Raw genomic sequence first — 23683 nt, 5'->3', positions numbered from 1 at the left:
GGGATTTTCAGTCATGATGAATATCAAGTCAAAAAATCGAAACCGACTAGGTGCGCCCGGAAATGACTTTCGATGCGCTGTTGGCGAATTTACACCGCGCATCGACCAATTGGTGTACAATAAACAAAAATCTCATTAAATTTTATTGTGGTGCTTTAGTGTTATTTTAGTGGGCCAATATTATTCTTCTGAATAAAATATGTTTCGATGAAATTAGTTGTTCTGCAAGAAGTGGTACACTTGGCAGTACAAAGTGTATCAGGGCGGTCCAGAGAGTAATTTTGGACCGTTTAGCCAGATGAATTTCATTAGACAGCCAATTAACATTTAAAATCTCAATAAAACCATTCTTACACGTAAAATAACCATAGCTATTAAAACAACAGTGTCTCGTCGACTTTGAGTTTGCAATCATTGCCAGAGAAAACCACGCGGTACAATTACCCTTCAAAGAGGCCATTTTCATAAGTAGACAAAATCCAAAGTTCAACAACTGTGCCGAAATGGAAGAATTACGTCACCTAATCTATGAACTGATTCAACAAAATTAAAAAGCAAAACAGTTTTTGAAGTTTTTCTGGGGGAGCAAGCCGCTAGGCTCACTAATATGTTTAACAATACTTGTTTGCCACTGTCCGAAATTTGTATTGTCTACGCCCCTGAGCGCAACAGGTGAGATGGTGCAGTGGGTAAGGCGCTCTCTTACCAATCATTCAATTCTAGTTCAACTCCCGACTTAGTTAACTAGTCAAAAAAAACGCTTATCTCTACCCAGGGTGTAGCCTAAAACATTGAGTAGGCGTAGTTATTGAAGGAAAGGAGGCTGAGAGCAGGAACTGGCCACCCTATTGTCGTTATAGTACCAAAAACAAAGCATAATGAGAACTTATCTTTTCATCCTCTGATGTTTGGATACAAGCATGAGGCTCACTTTAGTTACACCCCTAAGCCTAGAATATGCCTACTTACGTTGGTAACAGACCAAACCAACGCTTTGAGAAGTTAAATTTTCAGACTAAGAGACAGTGACGAATAGAAGGGCCCGGGATGTAGGCTTACGTTTCTACCCGGGTGACTGCAAAGTGTCGAGATTCTTTAAAAATGCCACGAAATTGGAAGAAAACATCGCACATCCTTTTGAGTGATGTAGCCTAGCGTAGGCAGCAGACACATTTGTCATGGTGTACAAAACGTCAATGACGCAATAAAACAACTTCGTTTTTCTGCTTTTACTTTCGCATTTATTAAACAAACGTTGCAACCACTGCTAAAAACGATAATGCTCTTGATTAACACCTAAACCTTTCAATATTCATAAAAGTATATCGGATATTTGAGAAGTTTCTGAATTTTTTATTTTCATTGTTTCCATTGTGTTGGGACATTTTCAAAGGTAAAATTATGTATTATAAAAGAGGGATGTGGCCATGTCTTTTCGAACGCACATGAATGCGATCTTTGCCTTTCAATCAATCAATCAATGTTTTATTTGTCAGTAACAGGAACATAGGTACATGTTTGAAATATGCAATATACACAGTACAAAAGTTACACAAGTTCCCATACCGACAGGGAGACAACGAGACGACCATACGGTCTACTAGTCAATTGCCACCCTACAAATTGCCTACCTTTCAAGTGTTTGCTTCGGTTTACTCAATTAAATTTTGTCAAATTAAATAAATAAGATACTGATGTCTAAAAATAGCTTCATTCATTAGTATTTTTAGCGTTTTAGTTTTCACATTATTTATTTGTGTTGAATTTATGAGTAGACTACTTGGTGTAAGCGCGACCTTGGGTTTCGCAAAAAGATACGCTTGACTACGTGAAGTCATGCCCGAGTGACGCCCGGTGACCAGAGCCTCTGTGACCACAGCGGCTATGGAAATGGAATTGGAATGGCATTGGCATCGCCAGCATAGCCTCGGTCCCCTGGAGGCAGTGTTTGCCTGGGTGTTCTCCAGTTTCCGAAATCCAGTGTTCTCATTTCTAGGAAATTTGTCCAGACCAGAGATTGGGGTGCCTACTTTAGAACAAGTTTAGGGAAATGATGAATTTTCATGCTTTGGTAAACTCACTTATTGCACTGATTGGATGTAGTGTAGTTTGTGTTGAAATCTTTCAAAATGCACTTAATTTTGTAAACTGATCCATCCATCTTAACCTCCCACATAAATTTTCATCCAACAATGGGTAGGCTACTGCTATGCAGTGAACACTGGACTATAGTGGAGTAGCTAATAATTAAAACTAGAGGAGCCAATATTTTGCTCCGAATGGATTCCAAAAAAACAGAAATTCAAGAGTAGTCGGTGGTGAGACGAATAAAAAATCATAAAGAATCAATGTGTTCTGTATGGAACAAAGATGTTGCTTGTCTCAAGTCCGAATTTCAGAAACATTCTAATTTTCAATGTCATGTCCTTTCAAATGTTGTTCCTGCAACACCACATCTATTTTTTTTTGTTTTTGCAAATTTAGGGAATTCTGATACAATTTAGGGAATTTTGAAGATCGATTTTGGAAATTTTGCATTTGTGAGAGCACTGGTATTCTCATTTTCAGGAAATTTGTCTCTAAAATAGGAATTTCATGCCTACTTAGAGATAAAGTTAAGGAATTTTTTTACTTTGGTTCTCTTGCTGCGCTGATTGAATATTATATAGAGTAGTTTATGCTGAAATATGCTAAAATGCACTCTATTTTGTAAATCTTTTTGAACTGATCCATCCACCTCAACCTCCCACATTGATTTTTACCCTAAAATAGGGACTGTTTTGGTGTAAACTCTGGACTAGTGGAGAACAATGAATACAAGGATTATAGGGAAACATTTAGCCTACACCACCAATTGCATGTAGGATATAATGACTAATTAGTCACACTAATTATTACCATTAAAAAATTCTATTATGGCAATGTGTTTGATTGTACTTGTTCTAAGATGATAGATGGCACTGACAAGAACAAGTCTTCAGTTTCGCAAAATGTGGTATATTCTGCAATATAGATCAATGCATGATTGAAAACATAAAGACATGCTACTGTATGAATTGTAAAGGCTGTGTTATTTTTAGTTGATGATAAACTGCCTTTAAGATCATCTCAAATTGTTTTCAATGCTGCAATCTATATTGCAATGAGCTGACATGGTGTGACACAATAGATTTTGGCGTATTAAATTGTAAACAACAATACGTATGATGATGATCAAGCTGTGCTTTTGCCAAACTATAACTTTCCTAAAATTGAACGTGTTTTGACTGGTGTCATTGGCTGAATGAAGTTTGAGTCTGTTGACTATTATATCATTTGCACAGAGGAACAGAATAGTTTACAAATAATTGAGGCCATTGTAAAACTCGGAGGAAACCAACCAATAAGTGCATAGGTTATGGAAGTGGGACATGTGACCTTAAGAATAAGTTCGTGAATTTTCCCGCTTTGTTTTAACTTTTTAAACAACCTTATTGCTCTAGCTGTATTGTAAACTGGGAGCTGGTATACAAGTCCCCCCCCCCTTGGTAACTCATGACAAAGAGGAATTGTCCAAAACATGAGGATTGAAGTGTGTGAACAGTAAAGCAAAGGTAAAGTAGTTTCACCCTATATGTTTGGTCGAGTCCTGTCTTTGTCATAAGTTACCAGGGGGGGGGGGGGGAACTTGTATACCTGCTCCGCAAACTGTAACTTGCAGCATAGCTTAACTGTGTAACAAAATAAGTACCATTGGTTTAGAAACAGGAATTGACTGGTGTGATAAGTTCAGGCAAACATCTTGATCCGGGAATGGTACAATGATAGACCTTTTGGCCAGCGACTTAAACATGAGGTGGAGTTATGGGTCCATGTATTTTATGTGCAGACAGTTAGGTGCACACATTATGGCATCAGGATATTTAGGTGCAGCACATTGTGGTCGCCGGATCATTTAGGTGCTATTCGATGTGTCAAATTACACTTATAATCATTTATCAAAAATTCTTGATTATGCAGTGCCTGACTATGCAAGTACAACCAAGAACTCCTTCAGCAAGCTCTTTTATTTGAAAAGGTGCAGGAGGTGTAAGAATGAATATTTTTATAAGCAATAAACAAAATACAGAAAATGCGCAATTAAGCACTGCAAATAAAAAAAATATGTGAAAAACACAGTAAACATACAAAAGCTAATCTTATACAATATAACTTGCTGGTTATAATCAGCAAATGGGCGTTTTTTTTAATTTGTTTTCATTTTGATTCGAAAAGCATTTCATATGCCCCCCCCCCCCCCCCTTTTGAGAAAATCCTGCATATGCCACTGTTTGAAGTATTTCCATCAAGCACCTAATGAAATAGACTTTACTGGGAATAGCACCTAAATATCTTGACGCTACAATGTGCGCACCTATTTAGCAGGCACCTAGCTGTCTGCACCTAAAAGACGAGCTCCAGAAATTATTCCTTAGCATTATCAAATGTTTTTCCATTCATACCATATGTGTTCACAGTGTTTTGCTAAAACTTGTTTATTATTGTATTTGTAGGTTCTCATTCTTGTCATGATATCTCAATTGCAAGAATATTACTTCTGTCCCTAATGCACACCTTGTATTACTACATACTTTACTAAGACTGGTTTATGGTTATACTATTCATTTTAGATAAAGTGAGGAAAATGTTGTGGTTAAAGCAATGTTGTAAGTTAGTAAACTTTAGAAATATGTTTATTGTTCGGTCTTATGTGAGTTCTTCATTTGATGCGTATAAAATCTTGGATATTCCGTTTGATGCAACGGAAACAACAATAAAGAATGCTTATTATCGTCTTGCGATGGAATACCACCCAGATAGAAACCCAAGTGATAACGATGCCAAAGAAAAATTTGAAAATATTCAAAATGCCTATCGACTTTTGATGGAGAAAATTGCCCAGAGCAATACCGGTTGTTTGATATTTTCATACAGTCTTTCTTAGTTTTGTATAATTTTTTACCTTACTAAAAGAAGGATTGCATGCATTTAACAATGTAGCCTACATTTGTGTATCACCAGTTATACTTGCAATGATAACCCATGTGGTAACATTGATCTAGCTGTTACTGAAATAACTGTACGGTAAAATTCAATGATTGTGCAAGAAGGTGAAAAGTTCAATATGCCATTTCTTGTATAATATTGGTCCAATAGACTTAACAATATTTGATTTTGTAGATTTTACCCACAAGCATTTTTTGGTAGAAGTTAGCTAAAACAACCCTGTGTATAACCAGTATATATTCTTTTTTCAGATGAAAAAGGAAATGAAATGCCATACTCACTTACCATCTCACCTCTCGCCGTGGAAACACATCCTGTTCCTACTATGCTAGACCATCCCTATTATAAATCTCTCTGGTTATGTGTCACAATCATGTTATTCCTAGCTGTTTTGAAATCTCACAATGCAATGTATTTGGTGAGTCTTTATATTAAAGACGTGAACAATGTGGAGCACAGTGTCACTGTCACATGCAATTAAAGCTTTGTTGTTCAACAACATTGATAAAGGTGAAACTGTAGCAATCATAAAAATAAAGCGTTTTTTTATACAACGTACTAAAACTAAACTTGCAACAGTAACCCTAAATGAAAAATTTCACTGTTTTTTTTTTACATTTTTAAAAACTAATCAGTAATCATATATTTACAGACCCTATTAAAACTTTCGTTGGACCCCCTGGGGTTTGTGAACCCTGAGTTAAGAATTCAACCTATCATACGTTATTGGTGCTATTATGAGTCTTTCAATTGGTCAAATTATCGACTAGAATATACTCACAGCAAAATCCGTTATTTTTACATTGATTCAACGTTTGCTGGCATTGAATCAATGTAAAAATGACGGATTCTGCCGTCTGAGATGAATAATGGTTATCCTTCGTCTTGAGGATGATGGCCTTCGCAATAAAATAAAAGCTCAAACAGCAAATAAATCATTTTTTACATTTTCAGACGTTAACTGAATGTCAAATTATCAGTGTACTAGCTAGGAAAATTTGATGTGCTCTTCTTGTGCATGCTGTGATGTATGGCATAGGTGTAAGCTCATGGTTAACTTTGCCTTTCTACTTTAAGTGACAAATACTTGAACCTATGATGATTTTCTCCCAAACGATATTTTTAGGATTTCTTTTGTTTATCATTCTAGAGGGCAAGTGTTTTGTCAAAGTAATTACTTGTAGCATTCTAAAGATACCTAACTGCAGGGATGAGATTCAATTACTTCGACAACAGGTTGTCTCATTAGTTGCATATCATATTGATCTGGTATAGCTAGATATAGTGACGCAATGGTCCTATGTTAACAACCTGTTCGTTGAAGTCATTAAAATTGCAATAACAGGTTTGTGCATTCCGGCCCAATTCCACCACTTCATAATTTGGGTTTGTGCTACGATATGACTCTTGATCGCTATTGGTAAACTATACAAACTAATGTACTTCTTCCCATTTAGTCACCTCGCGAAGAAGATGTGAATGAAGAAAAGGTTATCAAAAGACAAATTGAAGAACTGCAGAAAGAATCGATAGTCGTACAAGAACGCGTTAAAATTCACACCAAAATTGGCAAAGAAATGAATGAAGCTTTAATATCTTTTAAACCTAGATGAGGTTTCACAGCTTGAAAACCTTTAAGTTTTTATATATATTTATACTGTTATTTATTTGGCAAACTGTGGTGTTGAACTGGCCATGACAGCACTCACCGTATGCTGTGTTGTTGTTTTTTCAGTTTGACCAATGCAAAGAAAGGCGACCGTAAATTGACGATAATTGTCAAAACTTTGAAGTCAAAGTAGCGTACCTCTCGCGTATAATTTATGTTTTGGTTTTACGTAGGCCTATCAGTGACGATCGGTGAGGGAAAGCAAGGAAAGCAGTGCTTACCTGAGCGAAAACTATGCAAAATATAATGACTGAATTCTAGGTTTAACTTCTTATTATTTTTATCAAGTCTATTTTAACTTGAAAATTACTGTGTTCGTGACTAGAATTACTCGTAACTCTTGTGAGTATCTAAGTCCTCACCAAACCGCATTTCCTGCCTATAAATGCCAATTAACGCAAACGCTTTTGTCAGAAACCATCACTGAAGCTCCAGGGAAATCAACTTTCAAAAGTGCTTACCTTACATTGAAAAACGCCTTCGTTTTATCCAATCCTCAATCGTTTTGCAAAACGACACCAGCTGCTTAGCCAATCAGATGTGTTATCTGGTGTTATGGTTAAACTTGCTTTCCCAGTGACGTCAATGCGTATCTCATAGCGGCTGTTTTTGGTTTCAGGCGAAAGGAATACAGCCTCTACGCATGAGTGATTTTCGGGCTTGTAACTATAGGCTACTGAGTACGCTGAAAATAAAGCTGGTTCTCTTACCAAAAAAAACATAGATTCTACAATAAGACATGCAATTCCAAAGGGTACATTAACCAACCAGTACTGAAACAGCACAAGTGTTTTTTAAATTCTTTGGGTCAATAGACTGACATCACAAGTTCAGAGCAAACATACTTGTGTTCTTCAAGAATGGACTAGCTTAATTTATAGGCTAATTATTTGCTCTTTACTAGTGCACCAGTCCAATGCATGTTGTAAATGCTTACAGATGACATTGACAATAAGTTTTTGTGCTCAGTCTAAAAAAGCAGCCAACATTCTAGACTAGTCCCAGTTTGATTGATTGATTGAATCTTTATCCTCGGGCTGGGAAAGTCCGAAGATTTTGTTTTGGAAATGCTCTCAGAGCGCACCAAATTGGAAGTGTTTTTCAAAATTTTCTGGGGGAGGCCCCCCAGACCCCCCGCTGGAAGTGTTGCCTTCGGCAACACGCCTTCGGGCTTCGCCCGACGGTTACGCCCCTCGTGCCTACTACCTTGCTGCAACATATTTCCAAGTTGCTTTCCCAATGGTTTAAGCCACCGAACGTCACTGAGGCCTATGCATAGCCTATCCCTATAGGGTATTAATAAAGAAAAATATTTTTCTTGCTCATAACATAAAAATTGTTTTCAAATATTTCTTTTTCTTTGGGCTTTGTTTTTTATGTCATACATTTTACGTTTTTCGACCAATGCGTTCATATTTTATCTTTTTAAATACAATGATGTGAATGAGTTCACAATCGTCCAAATAAATTTTGATTCTTGATTCGGAATATTGAAAAAGTTGTTCAAATGGCGTTTTGTTGCATTAAACCCCTTTCAAAGACTCTGTTTAAGTGCAACGGAATTTGCAATGTAATTTCATTCATGGAACACTCTTTTTGTGGCATAAATCCTTTTTATTTCACTAACAATGGTGTGCGGCCGACTTTCATTTTAAAAAGTATGGTTTTGTTGTTTGTTGGTTTACCGCATGCTAATGTGGTAGGCTAAGCTAATTAGGACTAGGCTATTCAAAATGTTTTTTAGTTTTATTAAATACTCTAGTCAACAAAGAAAATCTAAATGCTCATTCGTTTAAAAACAATTGGCAATTCGTTTCGAATTTGCAATGAACGAACTTTTCTTCTCGAACAAACTTAAAATAATAGGCCAGGTCGGCTTGTATTTGATCGCATCCGCGCAGTCAGCGTGATTTCTGGAACGAAGAAGCTTCAAGATCAAGCGGCGCTGGTTCGACTCTCGGGGTGTAGCCTGCGCTTGAGCAACGCACGTTAAGGACTGATCACTGATCTCCATTCAGCAACATCTAATGGATGGAATAATTCCCTGGCAACAAGACTTCAGCGATCGGAAACTTCACTATGTCAATCTCGGTGACCGGGCCTGCGTCAGTGATTCAAAGCCTCTGCGAACTGCCAGGATTAAGCTCTGCAAGAAGCTTTCCCAGTACGAGCATAGGCCTAAAGATTCAGTTGGACTAAAATCTTGATCCAAAACCGAAAATATATATTTTGAAGTAAAGAAAGTACAGCGCTGTATAATAAGTCAGGTCCTGCATCTCCCCTATTTAATAAAGCGAAGTCGGCTGCTTAGCCGAGTGGTGAGAGCCCTGGGAGGGCGCCGGTTCGACTCTGCTCAAGAGCATGCGGCTGTGTTTGGCAGGACACTTAAAGGCTTGCCTGAAGGTGGACACGAAAATTGGCTTCATTGCCTTCCTGTCCACTTAATCTAAATCTTCAACCACCGGGTGTAAGCCTGGATACGACAAACAAAAATAAAGTGACGTCATTAATCGGCACTACGATAGCTCAAGGTCTTGCTTCTATCCGAAAAAAGGCCTCCACTATTGAATGGTCTTCCTGCAATAATCGAATGATTTCTGTTTTGATTTTTTTCACGCATTGTTTCCACAAAAAATCTCCAAAAATGAGTTAATTATTTTTGATTGCAGCAATTGGGAGATGTTGCCTGAATTGCTGCCTCATAAGCAAAAAGCCTGCAGCATTCAGTTTAAAGCCTACGTTGGTCCCAATGCTTTACCCACAAAAATAACTAGGTTACCATACCAGTGCAGCCCAGTGTTATCAACAGTCGCACAAAGTAGTGTTTGTTTCCTTGATAGGCACTGCTGTTTCCCCCTATGCAGCGCCGGATTAACTACAGTAGAACTCGGTTAATCCGGATTCGATTTGACCAGCGATTCCATCCGGATTAGGCGAAGATCCGGATTAACCGATGACGGTTCTATCAAACCTGACTCATTTGTACTTCCAGTTTCATCCGGATTAGGCGAAGATCCGGATTAACCGAGTTCTACTGTATAGTAGCAGCTGCTACGGGCCCCGCGCTTGGTGAGCAAAACATTTTTTTGCAAAAAAACTGTCGAACATAGGTGGTAAGTAATTTTTGGCTTGCAAACTGGTATGGCATGGGAGAATATTCTAGTTGTAGGATGAAATTACTTAGTTTCAACGTCTTATCCCTTCCTAATTATTGTAAACTTTAAAAACCGGTAATTTCCGCTGGAGGTAGGCTAACTGCCTGATCGAGTGCCACGAGCCCACGATCTAGTTGTTTGAAAGATTATTCGACTGTGAGAAAAGTAGCCTACACCAGTGAGAAGAGTATCAATCTTGCCGATTGCCTTGGAGTTGGACAGAGTTATTACAACGCGTCCAACATGAGCGGGAAATACAACGGAGTAGGCCTACAGGCACTAGTAAAAAAAATGGTGCTGTTGCAGAATATGTTCCATGCTATGCTCATTCGTTGAATTTAGTTGGTGTATGCGCTGCACAATCGTGTCCAGAAACAGTTCAGTCTTTTGACTTCGTTGAAAATATTTGAATTCTTTGCTGCTTCAACACACCGGTGGTCCGTTCTGGAGTGTTCAGGTGGTGAAGTGCTAAAGAGGGTCTCTGCAACACCATGGTCTGCAAGAGCTGATGCCATTAAGGCAATTAAAGAACGTTTTCTTTTCAAAAAGGAGGTACTAGAGAAACTCGCAAATGACCAAGTGCAAAAGACAGAATGCCGACAGCAGGTAAATAGACTCCTCGAGAAAATGGAGTTGCTCGAAATTGGAATCTTAGTGGTTTTTTGATATAGCTTACTCGATCGCTTCCAGGCAAGTCAAGCCTCTCTTCAAACAAAGCGGCAAAATTTCAACATTGCTTCAGCGTTGTGTGCCTCTTTGGCAAGATCCCCACAGACTTTCAGAGAACAATTCGCTAAGTTTGAGTCAGAGGCGCAGAAACTGAATCAAGTGTCGGATTACCGACCAACAAGCACAAGAAGAATTGTCCAAAATCGAACGCACGATAAGATGTAGGCAGCAGCCGTTCAGTTTGAGATGCAATGAATATCAACTAAAGACAGATTCCCGGTGGAAGTTTTCCTTGCAGTATTAGACAGCCTACAATCTGCGCTGGAGCAATGTCGCAAGGCATACACCAATTCGTAAAGCACATTGCTATTGATTGCTCTTCTCCAGAACTCAACTATTTTACTTTGATTAAAGAAAACAATATTGACACCACGTTTCCTAACATTGACAATTTGTTACGCATTTATCTCTATGATGGTAACTGATTGTAGGCTACTGGAGAGAGATCATTTTCAAAATTGAAGTTGATTAAAAACTAACCTAACTGTGAAACACGGTGGGGCAAGAGCGGCTACACTAATAATCAAAAAATATCAAATCTATAAAATATTCAATTACTTTCCAGTCATTATCTGTACATCAACTTAATCTGCTACAGGCCCCGCACTTGGTTAATCCGGCACTGCCCCAATGGCTTTATTATATCCAGTGTAAACTTTAAAAACCTAAAAATTGCAAAGACCAAGCATCTCCGGCTCCATTGACAAGGCGTGCACTGACCACAAGATGGCAACACAAGTTAACTTTTCTCCATAATATTCACCAGAGTGCAATTTTCTCAGAATGAAAGCAGCTGCGAATGCTCGTTGAGACGTGCCACTCGTGGATTACTTCATCATTAGCCTACGTCTGACTACAAAACCGGCAATGCAGCCGTCTATAAGGTTCGACCTGTGACGACGCAGACAACTGGAACCCTTACGTGGTGTGTCGTGTCAGGCTTCTCCAAAAGACTTCTCCAACAGACATAATCGACCACTCCACATCTGCAACACTCAAATTGCCTCGTCGGTCGATGTGGTTGCAAGGGAAAATATACTGTGTGAGAATCGGTAGAGCCAAGTTAAGACCCGAAATAAACAAAACCTTTGACAGGGTAACCACTTAGCATAGAGTAAACTAAGACTTAGTTTCAAATGAATACACCTCAACAAGTTTGTGTATATTTTTCAAACAAAATAAACGAAAGCATGAATTGTGAACCAAAATATAGGCTACCGTACTCGGTAAAAATACAATGTGAACAATTTAATGTAACTGAACAATTTAATGCAATAAAAATATATAATGAGAAACATAAAAATTCAACAGTTGCTTGGAAAAACACAAGACCGAGAAAATCAATGGCGAATCTGGTAAAGACAATGCAATATTAGTTAAAAAAACTACTGCAATAAGCAAATGGCATTTCATTGGCATAAAATCAGACTACAGTATGTATGCTGGTATGAAATAATTATTACGTACGGCAACATGAAAAAACAAAGCCGACACATATACAGTAGGCCTAACTGCTTTTAACCCATTTAAACAGTGACTTCCTCGGCAGTCAGTCTCAAAAGTACTGCTTTACCACAAAGATGGAGCAGAATGCAATGATGGAGTGGGGCTACAACACGGGCCCAGTTGCATGTATCTGTGGCACCGAGCCCCAAACAGCGGACCACCTTCTTGTTTGCCCTCGGCTTACCACCCGGTGCAGTAGGTGGGACCTGTCAGTGTATAACTCCGTTGCGGAAGAATGTGTCAATCTGTGGTGTATCAACGAACTTTAGAAGACTCGATTGAAGAATACAATTTTGGTAAAGAGGTCACTTTCTTCAACCACAAACATATACAACCAAGCAACCACACGGCATTTAACATAATCCATTAAAATTGAACATAAACTATAAGGTACAAACGTTTTCGGCCATACACACGTTAGCCCTTATCAAGTAACAAAAAAATAACTGCTTGTCATATCTACAATGAAAATGAATAACTGATCTAAACACTGAATTGAACTGAACACTGAACAGTTATTCATTTTCATTGTAGATATGACAAGCAGTTATTTTTTTGTTACTTGATAAGGGCTAACGTGTGTATGGCCGAAAACGCTTGTAGCTTATAGTTTATGTTCAACTTTAATGGATTATGTTAAATGCCGTGTGGTTGCTTGGTTGTACAGTATATGTCTGTGGTCGATAGAAGAAGACCACAAAGACAAATAACTGTTTACTTTAGGAAGCCAATACATTGGACTGGACTACGGCAATTTTAGTGTAGTACGGCAAAGTGTAAAGATTGTGTTAATTCTCCATTGTTTCCTACACATTTTCTAGAGGGGGTATAGTGACTACGCGATATGAAGGCACGTGACCTCGCAAAGAATCTCTTGCGCAGAGTAGTGTTGCTGTTTGGCAAGTATTCAAATTTTAAACAGGGCTGTTGGTGAGTTGACAGTAGGTGGAAGAATAGTTTGTGATAAACTTCGGTTGTGTAAAAGGGTCAAAAATGTTAATGAACGTCTTTTGCATGCTTGTTTTCTGCAGCTTATATGCAAATATTCTTACGAATATTTCAAAAGTGGATTTAGACTAGGTTTAGAAAACGTTGTTTTGTCTTATCTATTGAAGCAAATTTGTGTAATTAGTGTTGTTTGGAATATAAAAAATGAAACAGGCAGTTGCTTGATTATTAGGCCTAAGAATCCTTTTTTGTAGTGAAAACATTAACTGCGTCTGAGGGTAATTTTTTTATATAAAGTAATTAGTTTGTAGGCCTACATTGGATATGTAGCCTTGTCATTGCAGTAAGAGCATGAGTTCATTTCTCAGAGCCAGACCTATCAGAGAGTGGGGTAATTTTAAAACATCACACCATTATTACACTGACTTGAAGCAGTGCCGGTCTTTGGGGTGTGCAAACCGTGCGATCCAACACGGCCCGCAATTTACTCAGAAAATACATTAATTTTTGTCGTTTCCAATGGAACAAGTTTTATTCAATTCGCAAGCAAATACCGGTATCTGAGGCAAGTTCTGAGGTTGTTGCCTCTGGCCCCCTTTAGAAGTTTACGTGCTTTTAGGCCACGCACGACATTGCATATGCATTTTGTAGCATTAAGTATTTCTAGGTGTATTACGTATATCTTGTTTGAAGGCCTGAATGACGTTTAGTGCCTCTGTAGGCTATCTGTATATTTACCATGTTGATCATGCTCAGATGCTGCAGCAACTGGTAGTGGTACAGTATTGTAGTTGATCAATGACGTATTTGTGCATTGTTACTGCAAGTTTGCAACAAAAATATCATAGCATCTTTGCAAGCATTTTACATCATTCACTGTAGGGTGGGCCGTCGGAAACAGATCGCTTAGCAACTCGAGTTTCTTAGGAGGTTTGTCGAGTAAATGGCGAAATCGAAAACCATTTTTTAATTGAACGCCAGGAAGACGGCGCACAACTGGGACCTAATCGGTAAATCACCCCATTCCAGGGATATTGACAGGGTTGCCATAACGTCCTTATTTCTAAGATTTGTCCTTATTTTGAAGAACTCTATCTTAGAAAATATTACTGTCCTTATTGCTAGGAAATGTCCTTCTTTTTGACTTGAGTCCTTATTTTGTCTTATTTTCAACAATTAGTGAATAAACTTAGTGGAATGACAGCCAAATCCCTACTACAGTAAAAGTAAACCTAGACCTGAGTTGTCTTGAGATGCACAAAGTATTTTTTTACGAACAATGAGTTGCTGGAACACATTGTTTCTGGCAAACAATATGGCATGTGATATATAATGGCTCGTATAAATGCTGAGGTTTGTTCAAAAACGTTTGTTTTACTTTGTATGAAAATTTAATTTTTCTGTTGTCCTTATTTTGGGGTTCATGTCGATGGCAACCCTAGATATTGCAGTGGCGTATATTCAGAGTTTGTGTGCCGCACACCCATCAAACATGGTTGATTCATCAATCATCATACAGTTAAACATGCAAGTAGGCTACTTGGTAGCCTATATAAATGGTGAAGGCAGGGTATACAAGTAGCCTAAGTACTTGGTAGCCTATATAAAAGGTGATGGCAGGGTATACAAGTAAGTAGGCTTCTTGGTAGCCTATATAAAAGGTGAAGGTTTGGTATGCAAGTAAGTAGGCTACTTGGTGATGATGAAGGCGTATACAAGTACGATAGCCTAAGATGATGAAGGCGTATACAAGTACGGTAGCCTAAGTACTTGGTAGCCTACATAAAAGGTGATGGCAGGGTATGCAAGTAAGTAGGCTACTTGGTAGCCTATATAAAAGGTGAAGGCATGGTATGAGCATTGCAGGTAAGGTAGATATAAAAGTGAAGGCAAGGTAATATGGACTACTCACAGTACTCAGGTATCAGGTATATATTAGTGCTCAGAGAAGGCAAACAGGTAGGGTATTGGCCTACTGACTGAAGCAAGTATAATTGGGTTCTGTTTCAGTGAAAAGTTTATTCACAATAGTGGAGGAAAATTTAAAACAAAATTCGCAATTTATTACAGGTATTCAGTACAGTAATTCGTAGTGGTGGCGGTAGCCTACGTCGAATTTTACATTGATTGATTGAATACAAGTAATCAGTAGGCTACCGGTGGCAGTTTACCAATTAATTGCAGTTAATTGGTCTGCAATAGTTATAACATGGCCGCATATACTCGATCTGCTGATCCGGTGTTCGGCTTTGCCAAAGAAATGAATGAACTGGTTCTTCCCACCAGTGGTGACGTTCTCCGATATTGCGCCCAAGTGAAAGAACAATACAAAATCATGAAGAAGAAGGACACCGGAGATTGCAAGAAGGAAATGGGGCTGCGCGAAATGGCGGAAGCAGTGGCGACTAAGATAACAAGCATCTACAATTTCGCCACAGTGGCGATCATTACGCGTGAGGGAGTGATCAAGAAGATTCTGAAGCAATGGGCCATGGTTAAGATGAAGAATAAAATCCCCACGGCGAGAAAGACGGCTGAATGGAAAGCTTCAATGAAGGCCAGTCTTTGCCTCGACACTCTTTTCGACGTCGTTGACGACAAATCGCTGCATTCACGCGAGGTTGATTTTGTTAAAGACCAACGCGGAGCACGCATTGGTTTCATTGGAAACGTCGATTGGAAGGCGGAAAAATCTGAGAAGAAGAGGGACGAGCGGAAGGAGCAATTGCTTTTGAGAGAGAAGCGAGAAAAAGAGCGGGAAGAACGCGAAGAATGTACTCAAGACTCGGATGACGACAATACAGAAGAAACTCCTAGAAGGCGCTTCCCTTCAGAGTGCTCGATCGGCAGAGAAGAAATCGAAGAAGAGCAGGAGCGATGTACTTTCGATCTTCGTACAGTTGCGCGTGAGGCGGAAAGGTATGGAATTTCGAGTAGAGCAGCAGCTGCCCTCGCCACCGCAACATTACTGGACACAAAAGATGATTTCAATCGGATGATGGTAGTGGATAAAAACAAGCTCGTTCGTGCACGAAAACGGCTTCGTTTAGAGATGAACCACTTTGCTTCAATTTCGCTCGGCACAATAGTTGAAGGCCTTTACTTTGACGGCAGAAAGGATAAAGCCCTTACATTGAATGGCATAACTGGCTAATCGTCAAAAATCAATCGAAGACCACTACGTGATGCTGAAATACCCAGGAGGTGAATATATCGACCACGTTTCCATTCAAGGGCGTTCAACTGGAAACAACATTGCCAAAACGATGTTGGCTGCTCTTGAAGTCAAGGGAATTGACGTGAAAGGCATTCAGGTCGTTGGCTGCGACGGAACTGCCGTCAATACAGGTAAGCACACAGGAGCCATCACCAGCATTGAGCAACATATCGGGAGTGCGGTACAATGGTCGATTTGCCAGTTTCACCTCAACGAACTCCCGCTTCGGCATCTCTTCGGCGAGTTGGACGGGAAATCATCAGGACCGCAAACCTTCAAAGGATTTATCGGCCGTGTCGTCGCTAATGATAAGTACAAAATGGGAGAATTTGCAGTCGTCGAGTTCGAGAAGATAAAATCCAACCTGACAGAAGTCGATGAGGTGATGGATATTAGCGGCGATCAAAAGTATCTGCTCGATATCGTGTTGGTCATCGAGGGAAGTCTGCCTCCAGAAAGCATTCGATTCCGTGATCCAGGAAAACAGGGTCATGCACGATGGCTTACTCTCGCTTCAAGGATATGCCGACTTTATATCTCGGAGCCAGAACCAACAGAGGCGCTGATAGAAATGACGAAGTACATCGTTAAAGTTTACGCTCCCATGTGGTTTACTATCAAGCGAAACAATAAGATTCACTTCGCTGCTCGGTCTTTCCTTCGGTTGGTTAAGCTGACTCGCTATCTGACAGGCCAATTAAAAAAAGTCGTCGACAGTTGCCTACAGACAAACGCCTTCGCTGCGCATCCGGAGAATGTAGTGTTGGCTCTTCTGCATGACGAGTCTAAGCCAATGCGTAAGCTCGCAGTTCATCGGATCCAGAAAGCAAGGGACGATTACACGGGTGGGATACGTCGTTTCGAAATTCCCAAAATAAACTTTGAGTACACAGACTTGACAACAAACTCGTTGCTCCGGTGGAGCGAGCAGAAGCTCACTGAGCCACCAATTTTACGTGATTTCAGCATCCAACAGCTCACAGAGCTTTTCGTCGAGACCGATTTTCCTACATCGATTGACAGTTTTCCGTGCTGCACACAAGCAGTTGAGCGCGCAATCAAACTCGTCACCGAAGTGAGCGATGAAGTCATCAGCCATGACCGCAGACATGAACTCATTCTGACGCGAACTGCTGCTCGCTCACAGCGTTCACGTTTTGAGTCAAAGAAAGATTACGTTCTGTGATTGTTTTTGACTGTGTTTACGTCGTTTTGTGTATTTTTTACTTTTTTAATTACCGCACTTTTTATTTTTTTTTGGAAAAAAAAACGTTTTTTATTGTATTTAGGTGATATTGATTTTTTGTGCGGCGTCTTCCCGCCGCCCGATCTAAAAAAAATTTTTAGATTAATTGTTTGTGACCTAAGCCTCCTATCTGAGCCGAGTTGCTAAGTGATTTGACAAAAAAAGTGCATTGACGGCCCACCCTACATAGCCCTAATGAACTACCTGGTATGCTTAGCGTGGGCTATGTACCATAACTTCAAAATTGTTTTACAACATAGCTTAAGTTTGTTATTGCAGATGCAGTCTGTCGAGTAAGTTGATGTCTAACGAATTTGTGTAGAGATTACTTTGGATACCGTATATTGGCAAAGAGTTTGAAAATAGTAAGCTAAGAAAATGTCTACCAGAAAGCCATACAATTACATGTCTGGAGCAGCAAAGCGAAAAGAAAAGAAGACAAGAAATGCTGCAGTAAAGAAACAAAACGTTGCATCAAGCACAATATGTTTACCTGGGAATTGTGTGACTCACCAGCCTGTGTTTGTTTTGACTGTCAAACAGCACAGCACATCATTAATCACTGTCCAGTGTTTCGACCGGCAGAACATGTGGATCTCATAGACCCTGATATAAAGACATTACTCTGGTTGCAACAATAGGGAGATGTTGCCTGAATTGCTGCCTCATAAGCAAGAAGAAGAACGTTGCAATTAGAAAGATTTGAATCAAAAAAGGTTTCTGATGCACCATTAGGAACTGTTAGTACCATTTCTGAATCAACACAGCAAAATCAAGATGCAGCACCTCCAGAAACGAGTCAGCATAATATGGAGGTAGAAGATTGCAGATGAAATTATTTCAACTATTGATGAACCTGATGTAGTGCATCAAGATCCAAATGTATCAGGTACAACAGAAACTAATCAATGTGACGTGGAGACACAAGAAAAAACAAGTAACAAACACCCAGGTATTTTGTAGTTTGATCCAAAAAACATGGCCAAAAATACTGAACAAGGCATGGATCAAATAATATCAGCTGGTCCATTAAAAGAAGCAACAAGGACAACAAAAATTACCCAAGAACTAACGGGAGACGATTCACACTTGTACATTTGTATAAAATTTTAGCAAATGGGGAAAGAATTAAGCAATGCCTAGTGTACTGCAGTGTTTTGCTTCTGCTGCAAGATATTTGGAGCAACAGCAGGCAACTTGTTGACAGCAGGTTTTAAGGATTGGGTGCATCTTGGAGAACATCTAAACCCGCATGAGAGCTCAGCTGATCGCATGCTTTGTATACACACGTGGCTTGAAACTATAAGGATTCTTGTTACTATCACAGGAATCGACAAATTGCAGCAAAACACACTTCAGTCTGAAGGGCGATATTGGAGCTCTACTTTGTACGGGCTTGTTTCAATTGTTCAGTATTTAGCAGAACGCAACTTGACTTTGAGAACATTTCAGCAAATTTATTTTCACACATTAGAAGTCCTTGCTGCACAAGTTCATTTTGCTGAGTTTGTTTCTTTTGCTTTGTTCTATTTCATGCTTAAATATTCCCGTAAAACAATATGTACACATTTCATGAAAGTTGAGCATTGTGTTTTTAATGTATTTTCATTCATGCTTTCTAGTTTCTATGCATATTTATGCAATTAAGTACAAGTAAACCAATTTTCGTAAAACAAATTGGATCATTGTCATGAGGGCCTGCAAAGCATGTTCTGCACAGGGCCCAAAATACCCTAAGACCGGAACTGTTTGAAGACTAGTGTCACTGCCCAATCCAATCTAGCTTTGTGCATAATAAATTGTAGACGTACGATGCAGAGGAAGCAGTTGCTACCGTTTCAATGTCATTAACAAAGTCACCAATTTACACAAAAATGTATGTATTTGCAATGCATTTAGAGTTAGACCATGTTTGGGCAACTACAAAACTAGCATATGGGGTGACTTCGGCCTTCTGGGGATCTTTGGGCCACATCTGATTTTTTTTGCAACTTAGTTAGACAATTATAACTTTTTGTTTCTGATTTTTACAGTATTGAGTGTTTCTAGCTATTAATTTTGTCTTTGCGATATCTGCTGCTGAATAATTCCACCAGAAGAAGGTTAGAATTTTGAAGCCAAATTTCCGAGCTGTCTGCTTTCACTTCTGCAGTGAAACTGAATAAGTGTGGTAAGTTATTTTTTGCATTTTTCTAAACTGAAAAGAAGTGTTACTGATAATTTATAAGCAATACTATGTTTGCGTTACATTAAAGGAGGCTGTTCGAAATATTTAAAGTGGTAAAAATACAATCTCACAGGCCACTTTACAATTCAAAATCCCATATGGAACATTGCACAAAAATCAAGACCAAGTTAGGTTCACGAAAAAAAAAAATAGAGAAGCGAACTGCCTTGTTAGCAGAGTAAGAAAATGTCATTCTTGAAGTGATTAACCACTTAACAGACTGGAAATTTCCTTTGTGCAGTCTACTGTAGATATAGTTTGATATTACATAGCTATCTCAACGGAAAAGGCAAGAAAGCAAGCTTTGTGAATAATCTGCCAGGTCCTGATTGGATGAAACTGTTTCAAACACGTCACAACTTGACAGGAAGAATTTCCAATAAAACCATCAAGAGCTGAAATATCGTATGATGAAATCAAATCAATCTCTCGAACAAATTGTCAATCTTTATTTTGACAATTTGTTCAATGAAATTTATGGGGTTGACTAAAAAATATTTGGAATTATGAGTTATGACGAAACAAATATTATAGATAACTCTGGTGCTAAAGTGTGCATTGTTCGACGAAGTCTGACGGTGCCAGGGCTATGGTTAGAGTTCGTAACGGGGTTGTTGCCCTCATAAAGCAAGCCTCAGCGGAGGTTGAAAGTATTCACTGCATTTTGCACCGCGGAGCATTGACTGCCAGAAATCAACTGCTAACTGGCTGATGTTTTTTGTGACGTCATTAAAATTGTAACTGAAACACCGAAAAGCTCAAAGTCAAATAGTGCGTTTCATGAACTTGTCAAAGAAATGGGAGATGGTGAGCGTCTTGTTTATCACCCCGAAGTGAGGTGGCTCTCTCGCGGAAAAGTAATGGATAAGGTTTGGAAATTGCACTTTGCAACTTTGTGTGGTTTAAAGAGCGAGATGATCATAAAGTTCATTTGATTCAAGACTTATTCTGGCTTGCCAGGCCAGCTTATCTTGTTGACATATTCGGTATGCTTAATGAGTTCAATGCCACTCTACAAGGAAAGGGAATTGATATATTCGAAGCGACCTCAAAAATCACTTCATTTAAGCAAATAATTCAAATTTTGAAAGCAGAAATCTGGAGTAACAGTCTTAAAAGTTTGAAGACGCTACAGATCTTCATGTCTACATGTAAATGGGAAAAAAAAAAGGAAGACAAGTTGGAGCAGTGTATCATGAAGGTGGCGAGCTCTCATGTGCCCACTCTGCTTGATAGTTTTGAATCTTGTTTTCCAAGCCATCAGGCAGAAGCATGAAAAACAAAGCTGTGGGTTTTGAACCCCTTCGGTGAACAGGAGCCTCCGGGACCTTTGGGTCATACTCTCAAAACCGATTTCTGCCAGCAAGCATTTTTCAATCACGCTGCATTTTGGATAGGAGTTCTGGATAGTTCTTATAAAGACCTGGCCATCCAAGCACTAGAAGGTCTTGTACAAAACCCCACAACTTATTTGGCCGAAAAGGGGTTTGAGAGCAAATTACAGGCCACTGAAGGGCTAACGGCTGTGGCTAACTCTTCTATGGAAGAAGAGGAGAGATGAATTCATAAATTCATTTAAGTTGGGGAAGGTGATACCTATCTTTAAAAAGGGTAGCTGCAAACATTCAAACAACTACAGACCAGTCAGCCTACTACCTGTTTTTTCAAAGATATTAGAAAGACTCATGTGACACAACAGATTATACTCGTTTTTAATTAGACATAAATTTTTCTATAACAATCAATTTGGTTTCAGAAAAAATCATTCCACAAGCCATGCTGCTTCAATGCTAATAGATAGTATCACTAGTATACTCAATGACAACCACCTTGCATTAGGAATCTTTCTTGATTTATCTAAAGCATTTGACACCATTGACCATAAAATATTGCTAGCTAAATTATATCATTTCGGAATAAGAGGCGTGGCCTATAATTGGTTCATGAGTTACCTGAGTAATAGAAAACAAAGAGTGGTTTTCAATGGCACACTATCTTCTAATGTTAACAACATATCTTTGGGTGTCCCACAAGGGTCTATCTTAGGCCCTCTTCTATTCCTGATTTATGTAAATGACTTTCCTAACTGCCTTCAACACGGAACTGCAATTATGTTTTCAGATGACACCACCATTATATATAAAAATAAAACCGTTTCTACGGTATATGATACGGCAAATCAAGAGCTTGTATGCATAGATCAATGGCTATCAACAAATTGATTGTCTCTAAATGTCACCAAAACCAAACATATATTATTTTCAAGTCAAGGAAGCAAGACACTATCATACCACCCACCCTTGAATATTCGAAAAAGCAACATAGAACAAGTTGCCTCAATAAAGTTTCTGGGAATAATTGTAAACGAGCATTTGTCATGGAAATCTCATATGGAAATCTTGCTTCAAAAACTAAGATCAACACTCTGCGTGACAAAAAATTAAGCCTTTCCTAAACAAACAAGCACTTCTCTCCATTTACCATTCTCTAGTTGAGAGTCAGATATTATATTGTATCTCAACGTGGTGTCATGAAAACAAAACTACATTGCAAAAGCTACAACGTACATGCAATAACTTTCTTCGTACTGTATTTGACATTGACCGCAGAGAAAGCATAAAAGGTGTAATGGAACTCAATAATTTAAAATCAATTAACCACATGAAAACTACAGAGATTGCAACTTTCATGTTTAAATATTCAAAAAAGCTGCTTCCCACAACATTCAGTGATATACTTATGTGTAAACAATCAAGTAGCCTAACAACAAGAAGTAATTCTCCTTATATTCCGATATATTGCAGAATTAACACTTGCAAACAATCAATACGGTACATGGGGCCAACAGTGTGGAACAAGCTTCCAACTACTATAAGAAATGAATGTAAAACTGTAAAAGGCTTTAAATCAAAAATAAACAAGCTAAATCTTCCTTGAAATAATCCCATCTAAGTATTACATCATGCACCAAACATACTAATATTTTTTTTTTTTTTTATTGTCCAGCAATGATTAGCCAATGTGTGTAGATTTATTAGCAAAATAGTAAGATTGTAAGTACTCCTACTGGCCTTCTGGTTCTTGTGTTTTTTGTCCACAGAAGTTCTGCAGAAGTTTTTCCATCCTTTTTGACCAATCTCCATCTTTCGGTGAAGCGGTGGCCATGTGCTCCAACCAGTTGTTTTATTTCAATATCTTGGACTGGATCGTCATGCTATTGTCTGATTGTTTATCTATTTTTTTAACGTAATATGCCAAATTGGATATTTTTTGTCACTTTAATATGGTTTAACGTGTAAAACATACAGTAACCCAAATTTATCATGTTACTGGGACATACCACTACTACATCCCAGCTGGCGATGACTGTCATTTTTGCATTAATTCAACGTTAGCCAACGTTGGATCGGTGTGGAAGTGGCGAGTTTAGCTGACAGGGGTCTAAAATTATCGCTTTATCAACGCAACTTTTATCAAAGCACGCTTGATATCTTTAAGACATAACTTCCCTGGGTATAATTGAAATTCCGCAAGATGATGATGTTGTTTTTTGCTAGTTTGATTTATTTGTTTTTTGTCATTGTTTCATGTCGTCAAGTTAAAGCCTATCTATTTTGTGAGTCGTGCAAGGCCTGGTGCGTTGCGCTTGAAATGGCTTTGCCCGTGGTAGGATTTCTTTGTGGGGTTTTCTTTGCCTGCCTTGCTCTTTGCTATGAGCTAAACGCATCAAGACGTGTTCCCCTTACGACCATCAGCACTCTTGATAACGCACCATGGCCGATCTTCATAGCAACTGTCCATACAAATCTTCAATATATCAGCTAAAGTTATGTAGGCTAATAAAGTTATAGCTTATATATGTTTATTTGTTTTGTAACATTTTTTATTTTCCCTTTATATCTTAAATTTTTCTGAAGGTGTTGCGACCGTGCCAAATTTTTTTTCAACTCAATAACTTACT

General features: G+C 38.7%; 1 protein-coding gene across 1 annotated transcript; it reads left to right on the top strand.

Annotated features, from left to right (window-relative positions):
• Positions 1-4657: 4657 nt before the first annotated feature.
• On the top strand, positions 4658-8423 carry LOC145775811 (uncharacterized). The gene is made up of 3 exons (XM_082587183.1): positions 4658-4931; positions 5277-5443; positions 6483-8423. The coding sequence occupies exons 1-3, from the start codon at positions 4664-4666 to the stop codon at positions 6636-6638; spliced, it is 591 nt and encodes a 196-aa protein (XP_082443309.1). The 5' UTR covers positions 4658-4663; the 3' UTR covers positions 6639-8423.
• Positions 8424-23683: the final 15260 nt, after the last annotated feature.

Source organism: Aplidium turbinatum, chromosome 8 (genome assembly GCF_918807975.1).
Source record: "Aplidium turbinatum chromosome 8, kaAplTurb1.1, whole genome shotgun sequence".
Lineage (NCBI taxonomy): Eukaryota > Metazoa > Chordata > Ascidiacea > Aplousobranchia > Polyclinidae > Aplidium > Aplidium turbinatum.
This window is presented reverse-complemented; position numbering and strand designations above follow the sequence as displayed.